This window comes from Formica exsecta, unplaced genomic scaffold, assembly GCF_003651465.1.
Source record: "Formica exsecta isolate Colony F162 unplaced genomic scaffold, ASM365146v1 scaffold318, whole genome shotgun sequence".
In the NCBI taxonomy this organism is placed as follows: Eukaryota; Metazoa; Arthropoda; class Insecta; order Hymenoptera; family Formicidae; genus Formica; species Formica exsecta.
In genome coordinates, this window is record NW_021850434.1 from 418,514 (window position 1) to 439,126 (window position 20,613).

At 43.6% G+C, this 20,613-nt stretch overlaps 1 protein-coding gene across 4 annotated transcripts; it reads left to right on the forward strand.

Moving 5' to 3' along the window:
- Positions 1-1,807: 1,807 nt before the first annotated feature.
- On the forward strand, positions 1,808-20,534 carry LOC115237999 (LIM/homeobox protein Awh-like). Of its 4 annotated transcripts, XM_029811460.1 has the most exons (8): positions 1,808-1,858; positions 2,697-2,820; positions 3,267-3,450; positions 4,367-4,627; positions 12,458-12,606; positions 15,459-15,796; positions 19,313-19,767; positions 19,846-20,534. In XM_029811460.1, exons 5-8 carry the CDS (start codon positions 12,601-12,603, stop codon positions 20,049-20,051), a joined length of 1,005 nt encoding a protein of 334 aa, XP_029667320.1. In that variant the 5' UTR covers positions 1,808-1,858; positions 2,697-2,820; positions 3,267-3,450; positions 4,367-4,627; positions 12,458-12,600; the 3' UTR covers positions 20,052-20,534. The 4 variants fall into 4 exon arrangements, with proteins under 4 accessions (XP_029667320.1, XP_029667324.1, XP_029667323.1 ...); XM_029811464.1 differs by lacking the exon at positions 12,458-12,606; XM_029811463.1 differs by lacking the exon at positions 3,267-3,450.
- Positions 20,535-20,613: the final 79 nt, after the last annotated feature.

A 20,613-nucleotide genomic window follows, 5' to 3' on the forward strand; every position in this document is an offset into this window, starting at 1 on the left:
TCGGGGAGGATCCTTTGGTCTCGCCGCCATTCATCCCTCCTCTCCGTATGTGTACGAGCCTCATTTCCGCACGCAATGTCCGGTGATGCGACACAGATATTGATAGAAGGATACATATACATCTTTGCTCAATTCATCGCGGAATCAATTCTTTCGGAATTTTAACGACTATGCGGACACTCGTCTCTGCACATGTGCGGATATGTCAGAATTTATAGTACGGATCTGCTCTCTCCGAGAAAATTCAATGAGGGACTATCCTTTTCTCGAACGGAACGCATATCGCGCAATAACGAAATCCTCATCCCCTGCTCCCGTTACGAGCCACCCTAGAGTTTAGCCATCTCTAATGAACTGCTAGCCCGTTAGTTAGCTCAGTTCTCTCTCTCTCTCTCTCTCTCTTTCTCTCTCCCCCTACCTCGCTATATGTACGTTGTATGTAGTCGTACAGCAACAGATATATAGTGTATACCTACACGTATATATCAATTCAACCCGGCGGATGCAGAGACAGAGAAAGAGAGAGAGGGCTTTGAAATGCGGAACGCGCGGTTCGTACACGTAGATACAAATAAATCCTGTTAGCTAGTACGCCGGCACACGAGAGCGCTGCAAAGCCGAATTTTCGTTGCTCGGCTCACATCTGCGAATATTTGCCCGTGGGTGGGTAGCGCATTACACCGACCCGTTGCAACCCGCGCTTGTAACTATCCGACTATTCCGACCCCGTGCGGCGAAACACACGCCACGGCTAAATCCGACAGTACACACACGCGATTGTACGATTCGAGTTGATACACGCCGTTCCTCGCGTCGTCGGGAGATAGAGAGACGAGGAGCGTAAATTTACATCTTTTACGGGATTACACTATGGGCCAATGGGGGTTGGCCACGAAGCGATCGACGGAGACGGATTAAGTTCGACGCTTACAACTGTAATAACAGACTCTCCCGATCGCCGTATCGACAACGGAACGCTTACCCTATGCACGCGACCAGTTTGTACTTTGCCTAGAAAAAAAATATTATCAGGTTCACTTTTTCTTTTTCTCTAATTTCTCCTTTATCTGTGTGTATAGCGTAGCAACGGTGATTTTCCATGATATGACATCGATGAATCTTTCAAGCGACATCGCGGATCGTTTGTCGAGGACAGGCTTGCATTAGCTAACCGTTATAAAAACGCGCGTGCGGGTTTCTTTGATGCAAACAATCAATCATCCATCCTGCCCGCTTCACTCGACTTTATTTTTCTGCGTCGCTCTCTCGCGTTTCTTAATTAGGCATTGCGATTTCAATCTTATCGCGCGACATCTTGCTCGTACGTGTAATTAACACGTGCTTTGATCGCTACGATAAGGAAAGACGGAGTTTCGCGTTGCAGGGGTTCTTTGTATGTATTGTCTCGTCTCGCGTATAGATTACACGTTAATCGCGCATATGGTAGATCGCGGACTCATGACGAATCGTCGAGAATACATAGCGTTCGAAAAACGCTAGTGTTATCTTGCAGATTTGTATCCAGAAATATCTGACGGATATTTGACATTAACAGAATTCGCACTTACACCTGATCAACGTTTCGCGTATGGTAGCCATGCAACGCGATGGCGCATTCGAGGAAGGGATGGGATCCTGAAATTTCGCGAGGAGGATAAAGCCTCGCCTCCCGGAATGCTAAAAACAAGGGGGAAGGAAGGCGAAGGGGTTGCCGAGAGGCGGGAACCCTCTTTTAATTTTCTTTTAGCCGCCGCGTGAGCAGCTAATTTGCGGCTACGAGCTCGGTTTGACAGGAAGGAAGGAAGGAAGAGGAAGGAGGAAGAGGATGAGAGGCAGGGAAAGAAGCGATTGAGAAGCGGTGGGTTCACGCGGAGAGATATAAAGGAAGAAATAAATTTCTCTCTCTCTCTCTCTCTCTCTCTCTTTCTTTCTCATTGTGATTTGCATGCAATGAATTTCCAATTTGATCGGACGCCCTTTGATGCCTTGCGCCGATCGCGGCTTGATTAACGCACGACTGCGCGCGCGCGCGTATCTTTCCGAGTTTTTTCTGTCGCATAGACGGTCTATCAATCGCCATTATTGCGGTTACACGATGTAGCGAGACAATCACCGAGAGACAATTTATCTATTGTACACGTAAATAACACTATATTATTTTCAGTCATTAAAAATATCAGATTTCTACAAAGAAAGAGTAAGAGAGAGAAAGAGAGAGGCGTCGATCTTTATCGCCCCGCCGTTGTTTCATGAATACACATGCGAGCAAACTTCGCATTGACCGAGGGGTGCCGACAAGTGGACCGAATAATATTGCACGGCGAGAGGGAACCGTGTAAAAGGAGAATCGTGGCGGATTCTAAGCCTGAGGTCACTCGGTATCCGCCTAACTCGATCGTCGATAGTTCATTTAACATCGCGCGAGGATTAGAGAAATTTCGGAGTAGCGCTGCGGAGTTTAGGTAATCCGGAATTACGATGAGATACATGTGTAATCGAAAAGTGTAACGAAATATTGTACAACAGAAAAGTGATGGAAATAAAAATCGACAAAGTTTAGAATTGATAAGAATATGTGAAATATCTAAATGAAAGAAGTTTCGAATTTTTTATTTTTTTTTTTTTATTGGTCCCTCGGGATCAATGATCGTAATGCCATTCGTAATCACCGTCAATAACTGAAATTATCGTTTCAGAAATTACGGGGCTGCGCACTTTTCTCCCATTAATCCACCCGTGGCCGATATATACTCGTCGAATTGATCAATCGCCTGGACCAGTCGAGGGTGCATATTTAGCGGATATGGAGGACACGGCGAGGTAAGCCTGTGTCGATCGAACACTTATCGTATATATACATATATGTATATATGTGTATGCGCGAATAGAGACTCGGACAGGCGCGTTGTAAGAGAATTATTATCTCGGTTTTTACGCGATGACACTCGCTGAGCGAATTGTATCTTCGATAACGTTCTTATACATACACACAGATATCTCTCCCAAAAAATATTCCGCTCGCGTACAATACGCTCCGCTCAGAGAGATGTTTGGGATTTGGGATTTGGAATTCTCGATTCTCCGTCAGGATGAAAGATACGGAGGAGAGACTCGAGTGAGGGTGAAGTCTCCGGCTACTATGGATTGGTGTACGTGCGGACGTGTATTCGCGAGAATCGCGAACTGTCGTAACGCGGCGACGAAGGGAGAAAGGCACGGAAGAATGAAATGATCGAGTTATGCCTGATTGCCGCTTGTTGTTCCAGCTCGATAAACCGGACCCGAACTCGGACCGAATTCACCCCCTGTTCTCCCCAATTTTGCCGAATCCTGCTTACTGCCCTTCGCCTCGGAGTAATCGTCTCCGAAGAGGAGGCCTCTCTCGAAGACGATGCACGCAACCAGAAAGCAATTTTCGTAACTTGCCTCAATCTTCTTCGACTACGATCGGTACAAATCTTTTTCTCGATAACAGAACCTTAATTAATTTTCACGGTGCAATCGGTGGCCCTGGCTCGGGGCTCGAAATTATTTGAATTTTAATTCTTCTTTTAATTCGACGAATACAATTTATTATTTTTTACGACAAAATAGTTCAGAAGTATATGTACAATGCTTTGGATTTTATAATCTTAATACGATGAGTATCGATATACCCGCCACTTGTCGGCCACATATCGTTAACTTCGCGAGGAATATTTTTCAGCCATCGGCCAAAAGCTCAACGACGGTTGTCAACGACGGTTAATTCGGCGTGTAACCGTACGCGGGATCGAGTTAACGTTAAGATCAAATTGGATTTGGCGCCGGCGCTGGTCTGGCTAAAACTTAGTCATCCGGCAGGACCCTCTTAATCCGTTTACGCTCCTTCGTTCTGGATCCTGCCGTCTGCATCTCCGCGACTACGTTGACAGAGAAATAAAGAGAACGGGGTCGGAGATGGAAAGAGAAACAAAAAAAGATCGCTTTATTGAGACGGGGGTAACGTCTACGAATATCGGTTCAATGGGAACAAAATTAAATGCGGGCGAAGGAGAATAATATCCGTTTTCCAGAAAGTGCCGACGCTGTGGAATTTATCGTGGGATAAACGCGAGAGAGAGAGAGAGAGAGAGAAAAGTGAAGAACAGACTTTTCGTTAGCATTGCACTTGAAGAGCGAGAATTTAATCCTTTTAAACAATGCCTTCATGAAGTAATTGAAGCTATAAAGCTAAAAAAGAAAATTTAAAATTAATACGATAATACAAATTTAAGTTGTTTTCACATATTTATATACGTATATCTATAACATTATACAAAAATGTACATACATAATTAATTATGTGGTGCGCTCTTCACTAATATATTGAAATATTTACTTGCAGGATTGACGATTTCTTCTCAACGCTACAAGAAGATAAGGCAACCGGTATCTAGCCTTTTCGCCCCGAGGCCACTTATCCGTAAAATTTCCGGGAGATTCGCGACGATTCGCGGAACGTTGCGGAGGCGGCATGGAACGGACACGCCCAGCGTCGCGACGCTTTTATCGATCAACAAGACCACGGCCGAATTTACGCGAACGGCCATTTTACTTTTCTGTCGGCTGATACGAGAGAGGATTGAAGAAGCAGGATCGCGCGCAAGTAATTCTACACAATTTTTTTGATCAGGCATACATAATCTGTCAACTTTTCTCCTTTTATTCCTACTATTCTGGACAAAAGTATTAGGGCATAACGCTCTTGATAATTAACAGACTAAGCTTATATTTTTATTAATCAATATTCGAATCTGTTATTCTGGTTAATGAACTTTAACGCGCAATCGTCGATGGTAGCACGATCCTTTTACGAGTAGAGCGCGTGATCGTTATCGTCCACGGAGTACGATACGGGGTACGTATTAGACCCTTAAGTGAGGCCACTAAGAATTATAGATTCTCGTACGTATCTCCGTACGGGGCGTTATCTCATATTTATGGGAGATGCCGAGAGCGCGCGACACGGAAACCGCATCTATCGGCGCGCATATTTTTAAATACTAATTCGGTGCACGCGCTTCTCTCTCTGTCTCGTCTACGGTGGTTTGTTCGACGCATCGCGTATGTTACATTTCGGATACGCGACCGGCTACTCCGTATCCTTTATCGGCGCAACGTTTTCGACTACATGGCAAAAACGAGCGGCGCATCCGGATCAAAGTAATCGCCGATTCTCCGTTCATGCAAATGACTTAATAAGGAGACCATGATTATTTGGGAGAGAATCCTGCGCGCGTATATACATGTAAAAATTTTCTTTTTCTTTTTGATGTTTTTATTTCTTTCTTTTACATTATCATTCTAGTTTTTTTTTTTTTTTTTTTTTTTTTACATTTTTATTTTAGTTTTTTTTTTTTTTTTATTTATTAGACGTACTCGCTTTTGATTTCATGGTGCGAGAAAAGGATTAAACATTTTTCACGATGCATCTCGTAGTTGCAATTGCGATATAAGAGCTTATCGACGCGAGGCGGAAGTGGTCTCGCGGTGTGGGCCGTGTTCGCTGGTTCGAAAGGAATAATCGGATTACAGCTCGGTACCACCGTGCGCGGGGTGCGGTTCATTGTGAACGTTGACTCGAGAGGGATGAAACCCACGTAGCTATACGCGGGCGTAGCGACGCGTTTCTCGTCGCGACAACGTCTCATCGAACCCCCTTTTCTACCGAGCACCGTGCGCACCCGACAATCGAGAGATCCGGGTGGGTCCCGAATGAATCTCATTCCGGGGCTCCGAACGCCGGCACGTGACCTTACGCTATTACATTATGTAATGTCGGTCCTTTTGCACGCTCCTGTCTGCGATGTCCTGCGATCTCTGCGACGGTCCTGTCGGGACCGCCGGCGATTTCGTCCCGCGACGTCGACCGGACGATCCCACGCGAACACGTCGACTGTGATCTTATCGATGATCCAAACTGTATAACCGTAATACGTATTAGTGAGTTTGATTTTTGCATAGACGTATAATATCTAGACCGCGCGGTCTCTACATCTCCCGTAGTCAGAACGCATCAAAAAATAGAAAGAGATAGCTGCTGTACGATCACCAATCTATCTTTTTCTAACGACACGTGCTAAGGTAAAGAAACCTTCGTTAATTGGGAAAAGAAAAGTAGAGGAGATGAAAAGACGAAGATAGAATAATGATACAAAGCATGCTATCTCTGTCTAATATTTGACGATTCCCACTCCTTAACACTCGGTCTAGATATAGGGGAAAGTAGGATAAAACCGGGTAGGCGGGTCAAACCGGGTATCTCTGTTTCTTCGTGATAAGTGCTACTGTCTTTGGCTAACTCGTGTTATTAGTTGTAGATTGATGCCATTATTATTTTGAGATGAACCGTGCTCACGTGCAAATGATATTTCTTTTTTGAGAGAAGTTCAAAATTTTTGAACCAAAAAAGATCGATATCGGGGCAACAATCGAATCGTTATGAATTTTTTCTACACAGAGCATTTGCTTCGGTAAATGCAGCATTGCATTCTGTACATATTAGAGAATATATCACACTAGTTTTGATCGTCACTTTGTACGCCGAAATATATAGCCACCGTGTTTGTTATTTTCCTTTGTGTTGGGACAAAACCGGGTACCTACACGCCTCATGTAATGAAAAGAGGAAAAACTCTTATCCTGACTTTGTCTCCCTGCAAAAAGCAGTGGAAAACGAAAACTATCACTCAGAAAAAAAAAACCACTAAAAAAAAACTTTTTGAGACCCTTAAAGTTAAAGAATTAAATAAGAAAGTCCTGCAGCAATATAGAACAAGAGAATATTTTTATTTGTGATTTTTGTCAATAGAATACATCTTTGTATTGTATTTTGATTAAAATAAATCTAGATTTCGTAATTGCACAGTGTTTTACATATTTTCAAATGGGTACCCGATATTACCAGGAATTTTGACTTCTCCACAAAATCTTGTTATCCTTGGTAATCGAATATTTTTTTTTCAGCAACTAGTATCATTTTCTTATAGTTTGAAGTCCACTAAACAGTACTAACGGTCAGCAAAATTTTTTTTACTCTCTGATTTTTTGTTGGAAAACAAATCCAAAAAAGTACCCGATTTTAGCCTACTTTCCCCTACTATGTCTATGGATCTTCGATGAAGAAGGTATTGCCATATATAAGTCTTAACCCATTATACTGTTATCGCGAACGAATACAGAGATCGTTTTCGTATATCTCGATAGCGTGACTCGATTTTTAGAGCTATAGCGGTCCCACGATGGAAACTGACAATTGACAATCGACGAAAGACGATTTTATCGGCGTAGCATCTCTCGCGTCGCTAATTATCGCGAATATTATCGGCATACGCGAGCCGCGTCGAGCCGAGTCGACTCGCATCTCGCTGAATCATCGGTGCGGCTTTATCCGATCTTTGAGGCCCCGATGCACCTGCGATCGAAGCGGAAACGATGCATTCCCATGGAAAGAAATCTTGCCACCCGCAGGAAAAACGGCTTTACGCATTTATGTGTCCACGTACGCGTATACGGCCGAGATGGATGGAGAGATACAGGGATTAACTTATATATATATATATATATATATATGTATATGTATATAAATATTTACAGGTTGATAACAAATTTCCACGAAAAGAAATGCGGGGCACGATAGATAAATATATTGTGTAACAGTTAAACACCTGTTTATTGTATTGCTACATTTTTTTATATTTATCTGCTAAACTAACAAAATATCGGATGTAATCATGAAATGTTGATCGATTTTTCTGGGAAAGAGAGAATAGGGAGACTAAAGGTCGTTTAGATCGTGGCATTATCGTTGACGAAACGATCTGTGCTATTACAGGTGAGTCATCGGCATGCGCTACCAAATCCTCCGTTATTGTTCCGCGCGACCCTTGTCATCGACCATCCTCGAGTATCGGGAGTAGTGATCTTTGTAGCGTACTTGACCTTAGAATCGTATGAGAAGGATATACAAAGGCAAATATAAAAAAATTTCATATGAGGATCTACGTTTAACATATTAAATTTAATACAACTCTCGATTGATTACCGACTACTAGATGTGTCAAGTGCGTCGAGAGCTATGCTTATTATTTCGCCGACATATAATATTCAGAGAAGAGATAATTTCATGGGTACGTCGATCGGAGAGATCGATCTTCTCGCACCTGTGCAATCATCGGAATGTTTCCCCGGGTAATATTTGATCGGTCTCTCTGACAGAAATGTGTTTCGACCTGCACCGGCACACATTCCGTCTTTTTTTTTTTTTTTTATTTCGTACGTAAGCAAATATGTGCTATTTATTGATTCTCGCAATTATTGACTCGGCCGAATATGCGTAAAACCGTTTTTAATTGCGCATCTTTCGATCTTTCGCACTTTGTTGTTATTTCTCAGCGATAAAGAACTTGTACTTTCACTAGATTTCAATTAGAATTCAAGTAAATGTCTTATTTAGTGCACGTCTTTGAGCAAAAAACTGTTATTCAGATTTGTGTACGTGTGTGCAGCACGGAGTAAACTAAATTCTCCCTCCTTTGTTTTTCCGAGCATCACACATCTTTCGTCGACGTCAAATAGATGATGATTACCCGAGAAAAAAATTCGTGTACGAAAAAGAATACTTTTATTTTGTTAAAGAAATTACGATGTATATTGCTATAGAAAGATAGAGAGAGGTAGACAAGAGAGAGAGAGAGAGAGAGCGCGTAGGGGGCGGGGGATGGTTTTCGTAAGGTCGAGCACAGTTTTGACGATAACGAGCGGATTTGCAATCACGACTATATTGTGCAGGATCCTGCTGTTAGCTAACTTCAAGAGGGATGAAACACAGGCGCCCTGAGATCACAGAGCAGGAAGCTGAATGTAGGATGCGAACGGAGGATGAGAGAGCGTCGCGTCGGCTCGCTGTTGCCATTGCAAATACTTGTCGTCTGTGTTGTGGGAAGGTACAAACTGGAAATTCCAAATTTGCAAAATTATTGTAAAATTATTTTCTCTTGTCTATTCTCATATTTTCGAATCGTGAAATACGTTTAACTTTCAATCGCTTGTAAGAATTCACATTTGTCGTTATATTATCACTTGTAGAAATTTACTTGCGGTCCGGTAATTTTTTTTTTTTTTTGGGGGGAAAAAATCGATTCCGTATTAATCAAATAATTGATAGATAAAAAAATACGCGCGCGATGAATCCTATTTCCTTTCCCTTCTGTATTTTGAATTTTCCAGAAGTATTCTTTATCGCGTTTTCGTTTACGAAAATTAAAGAATGCGAAATGTCGTGACATTTGTATCAGCTGGTCAAGATTTATCAGGCCAAGGCCGGTGTTACAATTTTTGTTCTTATCGCTTGTGCGACTGTTTCATATGGTCCACGTAAACGCGGAGGCGAGATAGATAGTACGTTTGTTAAACACTCGCGTCTTCGGTTGAGAAGCAGTGAACCGGATTTTTTTATAACGTTCCTGCTGTTTGCACAGCAGGCGGTTAGTGGTGCGAGCGAGGCGCACGCTAGCCTGCTTTCTCGAATTTGTATTCTTTTACGGGAGCTCTCGGGAATTCGGCGACAATAGAGCCACGTTTTCTGCTCGGGATCTCGTGGCGCATCCCAGTCGAACGCGAACAGGTCCGTAGGTGATCATTCTAATGATAATAATAGAGGTGCCGTATATATATACTTAACCGAGGACTTCTCTGTCTCTCTCTCTTTCTTTCTGAGCTTTTTTAGGAAACCCGCTGAGAGCTGAAAGCCTCTTTAACACGGCGTGTAAAATGCGGGCAGCAAGCGAAGGACGATCAATAGGGATAAAAAGACGAGGGAGTATCAGGATCAAAACTCGATATGTCAGGCATAGATAATAATCACGCCTATCTAGCTGCGTAGGTGTTTAAGTATTTCTAATAAAACCTATTATTAGATCATAAAAATTAATAACTGTAAAATATATCTAACAATCTCCGCAGCGTCAATATCTTTAAATACTCGCGATCGGGAGAGGAATCTGGAACCCTTCTAGGACACGTTATTAATTATCCAATTTTTTTTTTCTTTATTATGTTAAAAGATGCGGATGACTGCTGTACCGCTACAGTATATTTCTCGGTGATCGTCGACGGGCTCGGCTCTCGATCGCATCGATTAATGGGCTTGTATCTATATACGAACGGCTCGTGCAACGAGCCGCATCCAACCGTGCCGTCGCGTTGTCGCCTTCGATTTGTTCGGCACCGACGGGGTGGAACCCCGCGGGTTTGTGCCGCGAGAGGATACACCGGGCTCCTCGCGAGGAAGGACCTTTGTTCACAGTTGGCTCCGCCACCGGAATAATTCGACCGCCATTTTTCTCGCTTTATGCCGGGTAAGCGTTACTAATGGCTCTCTCGTTTCTCGAAGCAGCACGAACCGTACGAGAGGCCGGCGTACGGAGGTAAATTTACGTGGTTACGCGTTTATTTTAGTTAATAAATAAAGGCGCCGCGTGACTTTGCAAAATGTATAATGTGCATCCACTGAAGATGCACAAATTTTTCTGAATTTTTTTGTTTAATATTTTTCTGAATTTTCTAATGTTTAGATTAAATTAGATAATAATGATTAACAGGGCGCGATAGGAATTAATCTATCCAATACATTAGTTAATAAATAAAGACACCGCGTGACTCTCCAAAATGTATGATGTGCATCCACCGAGGATGTACAAATTCTTTTGAATTTTCTTATTTTATATTTTTTTGAATTTTCTAATGTTTAGATTCAATTAGATAATAATGATTAACAGGGCGCGATAGGAATTAATTTATCAAATACAGTATGATTGTTAATCGGTTTATTTTTCTACAGGCATAGAGCGTTTAAGAAGCAAGGCATTTTTTTACGGATCACGAGTTAGTATTAGGTAATAAAACATACGGCGACAGAACCGAAGACCAGTTTGACAGTTTCCGTGATGCGAGAAATTCATATTCATTTTGGGCGTGGACATATGCCTGTGTGTGTTGTGGTTTAAGCATACGTAGAAGGTATATATAAGAAAGAAGTAGAAATATAGTATATAAACGGGATACAGGAGAGCAGTGATAAAAGCCACCAGTCCATTCGGGGATGATTTACGACTCGGGCTCTTTGGCGCGGTGAAAATACAAACAGGTGTTCTTCGAACTTCTTCGAAAACTCCGAAAGAATTTATTTTATTCTATATAATTAGCATGAAATTGTATTATAAACGCGTTCTCTTTTCTTCTATTTAAAATAGAAAAATAGAGAGAGAGAGAAATATTGAAAAATTCATTTTAAAAAATTATTTTTACAAAAAGGCATATATTATATAATCCAAGTATGATGTCGCCTAGAATAATTGTGATAAATATAGTGCAGTATCTCTCGTATATACTCTTGTACAGGGAATATGTACGGTTTGATAAATACGAGAGTGCAAGAACGCCCGCGCTTTTTCCTGAATCAGGGGACGCCGATATCCGGATGTGCCCGGACTTGCAAACGAAGTTTGCGCGAAGACTCTCGGGCTCGGTAGGAGTTTGCGAATCACCGTTGAAATTCTATTCGGCAGTTTGGCCGCCGACAATAAGGTACCCCACTCGCGCGGCGCGCGCGACCCACCGTCTATCCTCTCCACCGGAGAGTGTATCTTCTATCTATACTCGCACACATACACACACATGCGTCGCCGTCCGCGAGGACCATGGGCGGGCATCATGGGCGGAGCTTATTCCACGACTCTCACCCCAACTCGAGACCACGTTCCCCGATCCTCACCGTGCCACCTATTATCACCTACCTATCTCGCAACCCCCTCAAACTGACACATATGTAAGTTCGTGAATTCATGTGTTGTCGCACTGCTATGATAGCTTTGATATTTTCTATCTCTCTCTTTCTCTACGCGAGATATCGCATCCTGAGGTTGAAAACGAATATCTGTCATTTGTAGCAATCAATGTTATTAGGCTGAGATATCAATTTTTATGATAAAATATATTAATGCATTGCTAGATAGTACGATGTCACAACTTGTGATATTATTTTATACATTGTAAGAGACTTCAATATTTTTTATCCAAAGCCCATTCCGAGAAAAAAAGATATAATTTGGTTGTCATTAAAATATGCGTGCTAGGCAACCGAGCTATCGCTAATGTGCGAGTGTTGGACTATCCCCACGCACAGGCGAGTATACGAGTCCCATCGTCCCATCGCGCCCATCGAGCGACGTGGTAGGGGCAGTAGCGAGAACACCAGTCTTCTCTTAGCATCGATCCGAGCAGGATGTCGTTCGATTCTTTGCGAGCCGTAGTTTCCGACACCCGCGCATCTGCGTAAACGAATGACGAATGATCGGAACGCACGATTAGATTATCGGACTGAATCGCGGCGAATCTGTGGGATAAGTTAGTGGCGAACGTTTGCAATACTTAATAGATACATGCGAGGACGAACGTGAGAAGAGACTGAAGGATTGCGCAAGAATAATGTAACTCGGACAAATCAACCCCTGATTAGTCTCGAAATGAAGAAGAGAAGAAGCATGTAATCGCGTCTGGATTAATAGCAGCGGTGTAAATATGAAGGTACGTTTTTTCTCTCTCTTTTGAATTGATCGATATATAAATAAATATTTATATGTGCAAACTTGAAATATCACGACTTTCCCTTGCTTTCAATTTTCTAATTTTTCGAGCAATTTTTAAAAATTTCCCTTGCTTTCAATTTTCTAATTTTCCGAGCAATTTTTAAAAATTTTTGGAAGACACTAATATATTTTGCAAAAAAAATACGTTGTTGAAAGATCAGCGTGTGATTTATCTTTTACAAGCTTGAATTTAAGAGGAGTATTTTTATCGCCATTTGAATAATTCCCGAGTTAGTTAAGAGAAAAAAACATAGTTCTAAATAAAATATAAATATCGAAACCGCGAGATCAGACAGGAAGAAGATCCGGTGGTTCACTGATGTATCCGGTAGTCCGGTAGTCTTCGCGCCGCGACGAGCCGGGGCCCGGCTTCATCTCCTCCACATTTCTCACTTTGTCAGCTCATCTACATTCTCGGCCCCGGCTCGTTGACGAATAAAAAATGGAGCCTATTATTCTTTCTTACCGCTCGCTGATTGCAGAAAGCGCATTCCAAAACGAGCAACGAACACGAAAATGGAACTCGTCAGTTCGAATACGCGAGTGGGGGGAATTTTGTCAGATCTTAATCTTTTCTTACCTACTCTTAAAAGAGGGAGAGAGAGAGAGGGAGTGTGTATGCACGTGGCGCGAGTTACGCATCTTGACATGCGTGGACGCAATATATGCTTTACGAATAATAAGCGCACTGAAATTAATTCATTTAGCTTGATTACACATTTAACATTTTAAATTCAAAAAGTAAGATTATTTCTTCTACTCATGTTAATAAAATTTATTCATCGTGCTTTTAATTGAATCAAATAAACGCTGTTGTTCTTTTATTATTTACAAATAACCGTAAAAAGATCGGGCATTTTCAAGGAGTCAGGTTGAATTTGAGGCTGCCGTAAATTATCGCTTGGCATGCAGGATTGGTTTGGTTTTCGTCGAACGATCATAAATTTGAGCAGGCACAATAAAGTCCCACGGTCAAGCCTGTTCCATCGAGAGAACTTTCATATATATAATATATATAAAATTCTTGTGTAATAAGCGGCGCTGCCCTATTATTCGTTCATTAACATCTCGGAGAAATGTGCATATAATACTCTATTCTTAATTTATTCTTTATTTCTATTAATTCGTACATATTCATGCGCGTGTATAATCATTCATGTGTTAATTCGCATGTTTAAGATTCACGTAGATCTATCTTGATCAACGTTCGTTTGAACGTTTCTATGTAACGCATTGCCTGCCGTTATTCGTGTAATTCGTTTCAATAATTTTTTTCACTAATCATCTCTCTCGACGAAGTATGTCCTTTCGAGAGCTCCCGAGCTCTCGAGAGATCCTTCGCGCGACACTTAAAACTCATCACCTGGCGCGACGGTATTAATAAATCGAGGTATCGCGACTCTCGGTGCGATACGCGGTTCACGAAGGTGGTTTCCACACGCGAGAAGACAGAGAAAAGTCACGAGACATAAATCACGAGTGGGAAGTTCAGCTTTGCCTTCGGCGAGTCATAAATCAATAGCTGTCCGGTTGTGCACATGAAATGATTACACTGGTACACCGCGTGTAGAACGAAGCGTAGAACACACGAGGCATCTAAGTGGCAACAGAAGACGAAGACGAAAGAGGCGGAAGAATCCTCGAAATTGGCCATCATCGTCGTCGTCGTCGTCAGTTTTCTCGATGTCAGGTGGCCGACGATAATCTTCGATGATTTTCGCGTTTTTTTTCTTTCTCGCACGTCAAAAGATATTTGTCCACCACTCTTTTTATTCTCCGATAGTTTGGAAATATTTCTTATCGGAGTATCTTTTTCACGTACATCGGCACGGAATTCGCATATAAGGGAATGAGAACGCGCTAATCACTAGAGGTTAATTAACCCATCGAATATCCCCTGGGGCGAACGCACAATGATCCTCACGTACATTATTCGCGTGTCAATTAATATTATCGACCATTACATATGAAAGATCTGCATAAACGACCCGATGTGAGCGCGTGCGACAGGACACGGCGAGAAAAATGCGCGAGGATCTGATAGGCGATATCTTCGCGTTTTATCTCCGGGTACAATGAGCGCCGTCGCGTTGTCGGCCTGGCATCGATACCGGAAAAAGAGTATCATCGACGAAGAAGTACACCGATGCGATGCCGCTCTACGAGTATAGAGATTGTTATTAATCGCAGCGGGATGCATCCGTACGATTTTTAATACGGCCGGCTCACACGAATCTCGATTCGACGCCGAATTAAATAATATATGTTTAATTCGAGTTATAAAAAAAAAAAAACAAATCGTGCTAATTTTTGGCACGATCCAATTTTAGGACCATCCATCGGTACGCGATTTCGTGGATAATTATACCATCGCACACAAACACGAGGACGTGGAATCGCAATTATGCAAAAGATACGCGTCGTCGAAGGCACGGATCGTTTATCATTCTACGCGTTCCGACGCGGCAGATCATTTCACTTTACCAGCATTAATCGGGAATTCGGAGTCTTCCTAGCCGAGTCTCTAGGACGTCTCTCACCGACTCGAGAACGATCCCCGATATCAACTCGCCTTTTTTTCTTCACATATTTTACGAATCGACTTCCCCTCCCATCGCGTTTCATTCGCGGCATTATTATTAATTATCATTTAAAAGTTATAGTAAGTTTACAAAAATATCTTTTCGTGGCACGTTAGAGAAAATAAAATACCAGCGCAATTTCTTTAAAGTTTCATTATATGTATATATAATAATGTATATATAATTCCATATATTGTTGTTCTTGCAGACCGAGATGGAGACGGAGTCCGAATGCGCGGATGACGTTCTGTGCCCGAACAACAATAACAACAACAATAATAACAACAAAAACAATAATAATAATACCAGCAATAACAACAACGTCGCCGTCGTGAAGAAGGGCGGCAACGATAACGGATACGACACTATCGAAATGGACTGCGGCGGCTGCGGAGAGAGCGTACGCGAACGCACCGTCCTGTGCGTAGGAGGCCGTACCTGGCACTCCAGATGCCTAAAGTGTTGCGCCTGTGCCAGGCCCCTGCACGATCAGCACTCGTGCTTCCTGCGCGGCATGCGGCTCTACTGCAGGCACGATTACGCCTTGTAAGTGCAAACATTTACATGCAGAATTTACATTCCCAAGAGGGTTAATCGCGTTTACCGCGAAAGCGATGGAATTTAACGCTTCCGAGATCCATTCGGAATTCTGAACGTCGCGCTTCGGTTCCATCCGCGACGGAATGACAGTTCGATCGGGCTACTTGTCCCCTGGTGCAGTCAGGGATTACGACGGGTCGAGTGTTATCGATGAGCCGAATAATATCCGGCTTCGGCGCCCCGCTGATGCGATTCGAGATCAAGTCGGCCTGAAGTCCGACGTTAAGACGACGTTTCTCGGCTACCGCGGCTACGAGCGATCCATAAAAAGAATTGTCATGCGTCGGACTTACGATGAATAAACGTTCACGACACGCACGTGCGACATCGCGTCACGTGCGATACACGCTGGATATCATCCCGCGCTCCCATGAAAGTTAAGCCATTAGAGATCTCTTGTTCCTTGGGCAAAATACAAGCACAGGTCGGATCGTCGATTGCGAACAGTCACGTGGCTTGGTCTCGCGCGTGGGTTAAAGATAGATATTTCTACAGATAGATATCCACATAAGCGCGCGTATATTGGATGTCCGAGATGCGCGCGCGAGAGAGAGAGTCGCCATTGGGTGATTAATGTCTTCCAATGTAGTCTGCATCTTCGTCTTCTTTCTCCTCTCCTCCACCTCCTCCCTTTCCTCTTTCTCCGGCACGGACCTCACGTATTGCCGGCTATTCACGTCACCGCGCATTCGTGTATCACGCATGCTCACGCACAGCACGAGCTGCGAGTCACGTTGACGTCTCGACGTCTCACTGTCTCGCGCGCGTGATCATGCACGGAAAAAAAAAATAAATATTAAGTTCTGACTTATATATTCGCGAGATCTCCTCCGCTTTGGAGGAGATATACGTTTCTGTCGCTATTTCGTCCTTCGCGCATAATCAGTCGAATTATCCCTTACATATGTATATCTTCATTACGTACAAGTACAATATTCGGGAAAAATTTTTCCAGCTCTGTTTAGAAGCAAAAAGTCAATTCTGAAGACTCTGACAATTGAAAAAAAAATAACATCCTTGGGTCGCACGATAGTTAATATTTCATCGGCGGTGAGGGAATATCACACGGGCTATCGTTAATTTATCAATGTCCCGAAAGCGGGTTACTTCGCGCTTCGTATACCAAATATACGCGTATGTGTATATGTGGGTGCCGAGTCACTCGAGATGGGACTGCCTAGTGTCAGTGTTCCGGAGGACTGAGGAATTCGCCTCGTAAGGCACCGAAGCCAGCTGCGATCCTCGAACCGCGTTCCTCCTTCCCTCCTTCATCCGAGCGCGAGACGCGCGGTGCTTCCTTTCAGACGAGCGAGGGAGCGAGAGAAGAGAAGAGGAGAGACAGAGAGAGAAAGAGAGAGAGAGAGAGAGAGAGAGCGTGGTCTTTGAAATTAATAAATATTCACCCGACCTCTCGGCGAGGCCCGCGCACCTTTACGCTTCTTCGACGCCGGGGCCTCCAATCCTTTTCCCGCTTTCGTCGCTTTCGTACGTTTCGACCGAAAAAAGAAGACCTCGGACGTCAAAGTGATTCGTGGTCCCGCGCGGCAAAAATCGCTCTATTAGCGGTTTCCTCCTCCACGAGAGATTCCGTTTCTCTCGATTCAGTGCGGTCAACGTAAAAGAGCGGTGCCATCGATGCGGGGACCACCACCTGTCGCCGCGTTATCTTTTCCATTTCTGCCGGCACTTAAGGCCGCATACCTTGAAGCGAAATAACTGCAATTCTTCGATAATGTTTAGCTGGGAAGCTAAACAATCGTAATTTTATTAGAGCAATAATATAACGCAGCGTGATATAACTCGCGCTCGTCTTCGATATCCTTTTAGCGGAACGTGCAAAAAATAACGATGGCGTGATAAGAGAAATGTAAGGAACCGTAGCGGGAAATTACGACGGTACGAGCTGCCTCGATCCGCGCTACCGAGACGCAATTAACTTCGCCTGCTGATATCATGAACCCGCCGATCCTCGATCCCGGGGTCCCCCGTGCCGACGGGATTCGAGCATGCTCCTCGCAGCGTCGTATCGTGCGCGCGGGTTCAGCGAGCGCCTAACTTAATCCCCCGTTGACTTATAGGGCCCGCCTATGTGGAAGAACAAATGAATAAATTAGGGCGGGGCCGTTTGGTAGCCGACGCGCGCGTACGGCCCTGAAGATTTATTGATACCCAATACCAGTTTGCGTCGCCGCCGGATATACAAGAGATTCCCCCGTCGTCCTTCTATCCTCCGATATGTGTTAAACCCTCGTTCTTGGGTTGCAGAAGGAGATAGATGGCAAAAAGAACGGCGGCTACTATTTACCTGAAATGACTTGTCGGAGATGGTGAGAAAATCTTATTTTCACGACGCGAAATCTTCATTTGTCTTTGAGAAAATACTCTCGCGTTAAACGCAAAATCGCGAGAATTGGGAAAATTCTTCGAAGAAAAAGTGCGTATGCAAATAAAAGTTAAACGCGAGGTAATGCGTTAGCTAGAGATATGACGAGATCCTTGTCTTTATTTCGACGCTTTAAAGAGTTATCGATCAAACAGGCGGATCATAGAGAGTCGAGATCGGTACGAACTAGCTTCTAGGCGTGCCCTTTGCGCGATCACCATAACCAGTAATATCCCGAAAAACATCGCGTCATGCGACGATGACTATGCAGACGCGAAGACTAATCCCTCTCCACGAGCTTACCATATTTTTCCATACAATAACGCCGTGGTCGATCGGTCGTTGATGCATTCTTCTACTTTTTCTCCTTTGCTCTTCGTGCTCCCTCCTTATTTTTCTCTCTTCTTTTCCTTCTCTCCTGCTTCACGATCTTTGCTAAATTCCATGTTCGTTTATTTCGCCCTGCTTTTTTTTCGCGGTGATTATTTTCTCGCCGTTCTCCTCGACGTGTCTTTTCCCGACATTCCTAGTACCGGAGATCCTCCGCTTGTTTCCCGTCGGCATAAATTCAAAGAGACCGTGTCATTTGTATAGGGAACGGAAGCCGCATGACTGAGACATCGAGATAATCTCGACGTAATCTACTTCTCGAATCGTGATACCGATCCCCAAAACGTGGAGGAGGCTCCATGCCTTGTCGGGAAGACATCGGGTGGCTCGAGTAGTATGTTAATGAGGACAGGATTGTGCCGCCGAGAGTCCTCGCGCTCGGTGAGGTCCCGGATGAACCTGCCGTCAGCGAGATAAAAATAGTTTTTCGCCTGTGTCCCCGCGATTAAATCCGATACGCGGAGACCGTGTCTATTAGCATCTATTCGTGGCCGACGCTTCTCGGCCCAAAAAGAGAGGCCCGCGTGAATCGATGGATGATGAATGACGGTAAGCGAATGATAAATGGATACCGCTATCGGCCGGAACACTTTTTGTCGGTGATTACGTACGTCAATTAATTTTCCTAACGCTTGTCGGAGAGTTAACTTCGTGGATGGATTCGTCACGCGCTGTATTCGTGTTCACAGAACTTTCGGCGCGAAATGCGCCAAGTGCGGACGTAGCATGGGCGCCGGGGATTGGGTGAGAAGGGCCAAAGACAGGGTCTATCATTTGGCCTGCTTCGCCTGCGACGCCTGTTCCCGTCAATTGTCCACGGGCGAGCAGTTCGCGCTTCTGGACGCCCGACTGCTCTGCAAGGCGCATTATCTCGACGTGGTCGAGGGTAACAACACGTCCTCGTCGGAAGACTGTGACTCCGAACACGGCGGTAAGGGCAGCAAGACGAAGCGCGTGAGGACGACCTTTACCGAGGAGCAACTCGCGGTCCTTCAGGCTAACTTCCAGCTAGACAGCAATCCCGACGGCCAGGATCTCGAAAGAATAGCTCAGGTGACCGGTCTCAGCAAGAGGGTCACGCAGGTCTGGTTTCAAAACTCCCGAGCGAGGCAGAAGAAGCACAGCGGCAAGATTAAGACTCAAAGTAAGTTCTTTGTTTATGCGGGGAAAGATATCCCTCGAGATTTTTAAACTAAGTCTATACTCTCGTGCGTGTTTGCAGTGCATCATTCGCCACCGATGCAACATCATCCCGTCGATCTATATTCCGGTGGGGTGAATGTGGTGGGCGCTTATCTCGGCGGTTATCAGGCGAGCAATGGTAGCGAGAGTCCTGGTAGTCCGTTGACGCCACTCACACCGTTGACGCCACTCACACCGACGACGCCGAACCATTTGCAGGCCCAATTCTGCCATCAAGCGGGATGATTCGACGCGCAAAAATTTTCTGTTACGCGTGTAATTAATTATTAAGTACGGAAAAACACTTGAGGAGAATACAATTATTCTCTAACGTATCTTGTATATACCGAGGAAATGTAAAGTAAATGCGTTTGTCGATAATATTATATAATATATAACGTATAAAAATGGTACAATTTCGTATTTAAATTTTAGATTAGATTTATTTATTCCACAAACTTGTAACAATTTATATGTATTTGCGATACAGTGGATTAAATTACTTAGACGAGAAGAACAATCTGGGATGACGCTGTTGCGTCGTTTTGAATTTTTGACGTGAATACTCTTAAACCTATATGTATAACACGAGGTTGTATATAAAAATGAATTGTAGCTTTTGTACATATATTTCCTGTAGGAAAGGATATGGAAATATTAAGAGAGAAATGTGGCTGAAAATTTGATATCGCACATTTATCGCTGCAATATTATATAAATCGTACTGTTATTAATAAAAACGCTTTTTATTGTTTCCCGTTGCTCCAATTATTCTTTTCGACTATTATCCTCCTCCGTCTTTTTCATT

What these genes read in the sequence shown, in the direction of transcription:
- LOC115237999 (XM_029811460.1), top strand. An exon ending in TGCAGGCACGATTACGCCTT is followed by an intron (nt 15,797 to 19,312) that starts GTAAGTGCAAAC and finishes TCGTGTTCACAG; the next exon opens with AACTTTCGGCGCGAAATGCG. An exon ending in CGGCAAGATTAAGACTCAAA is followed by an intron (nt 19,768 to 19,845) that starts GTAAGTTCTTTG and finishes GCGTGTTTGCAG; the next exon opens with TGCATCATTCGCCACCGATG.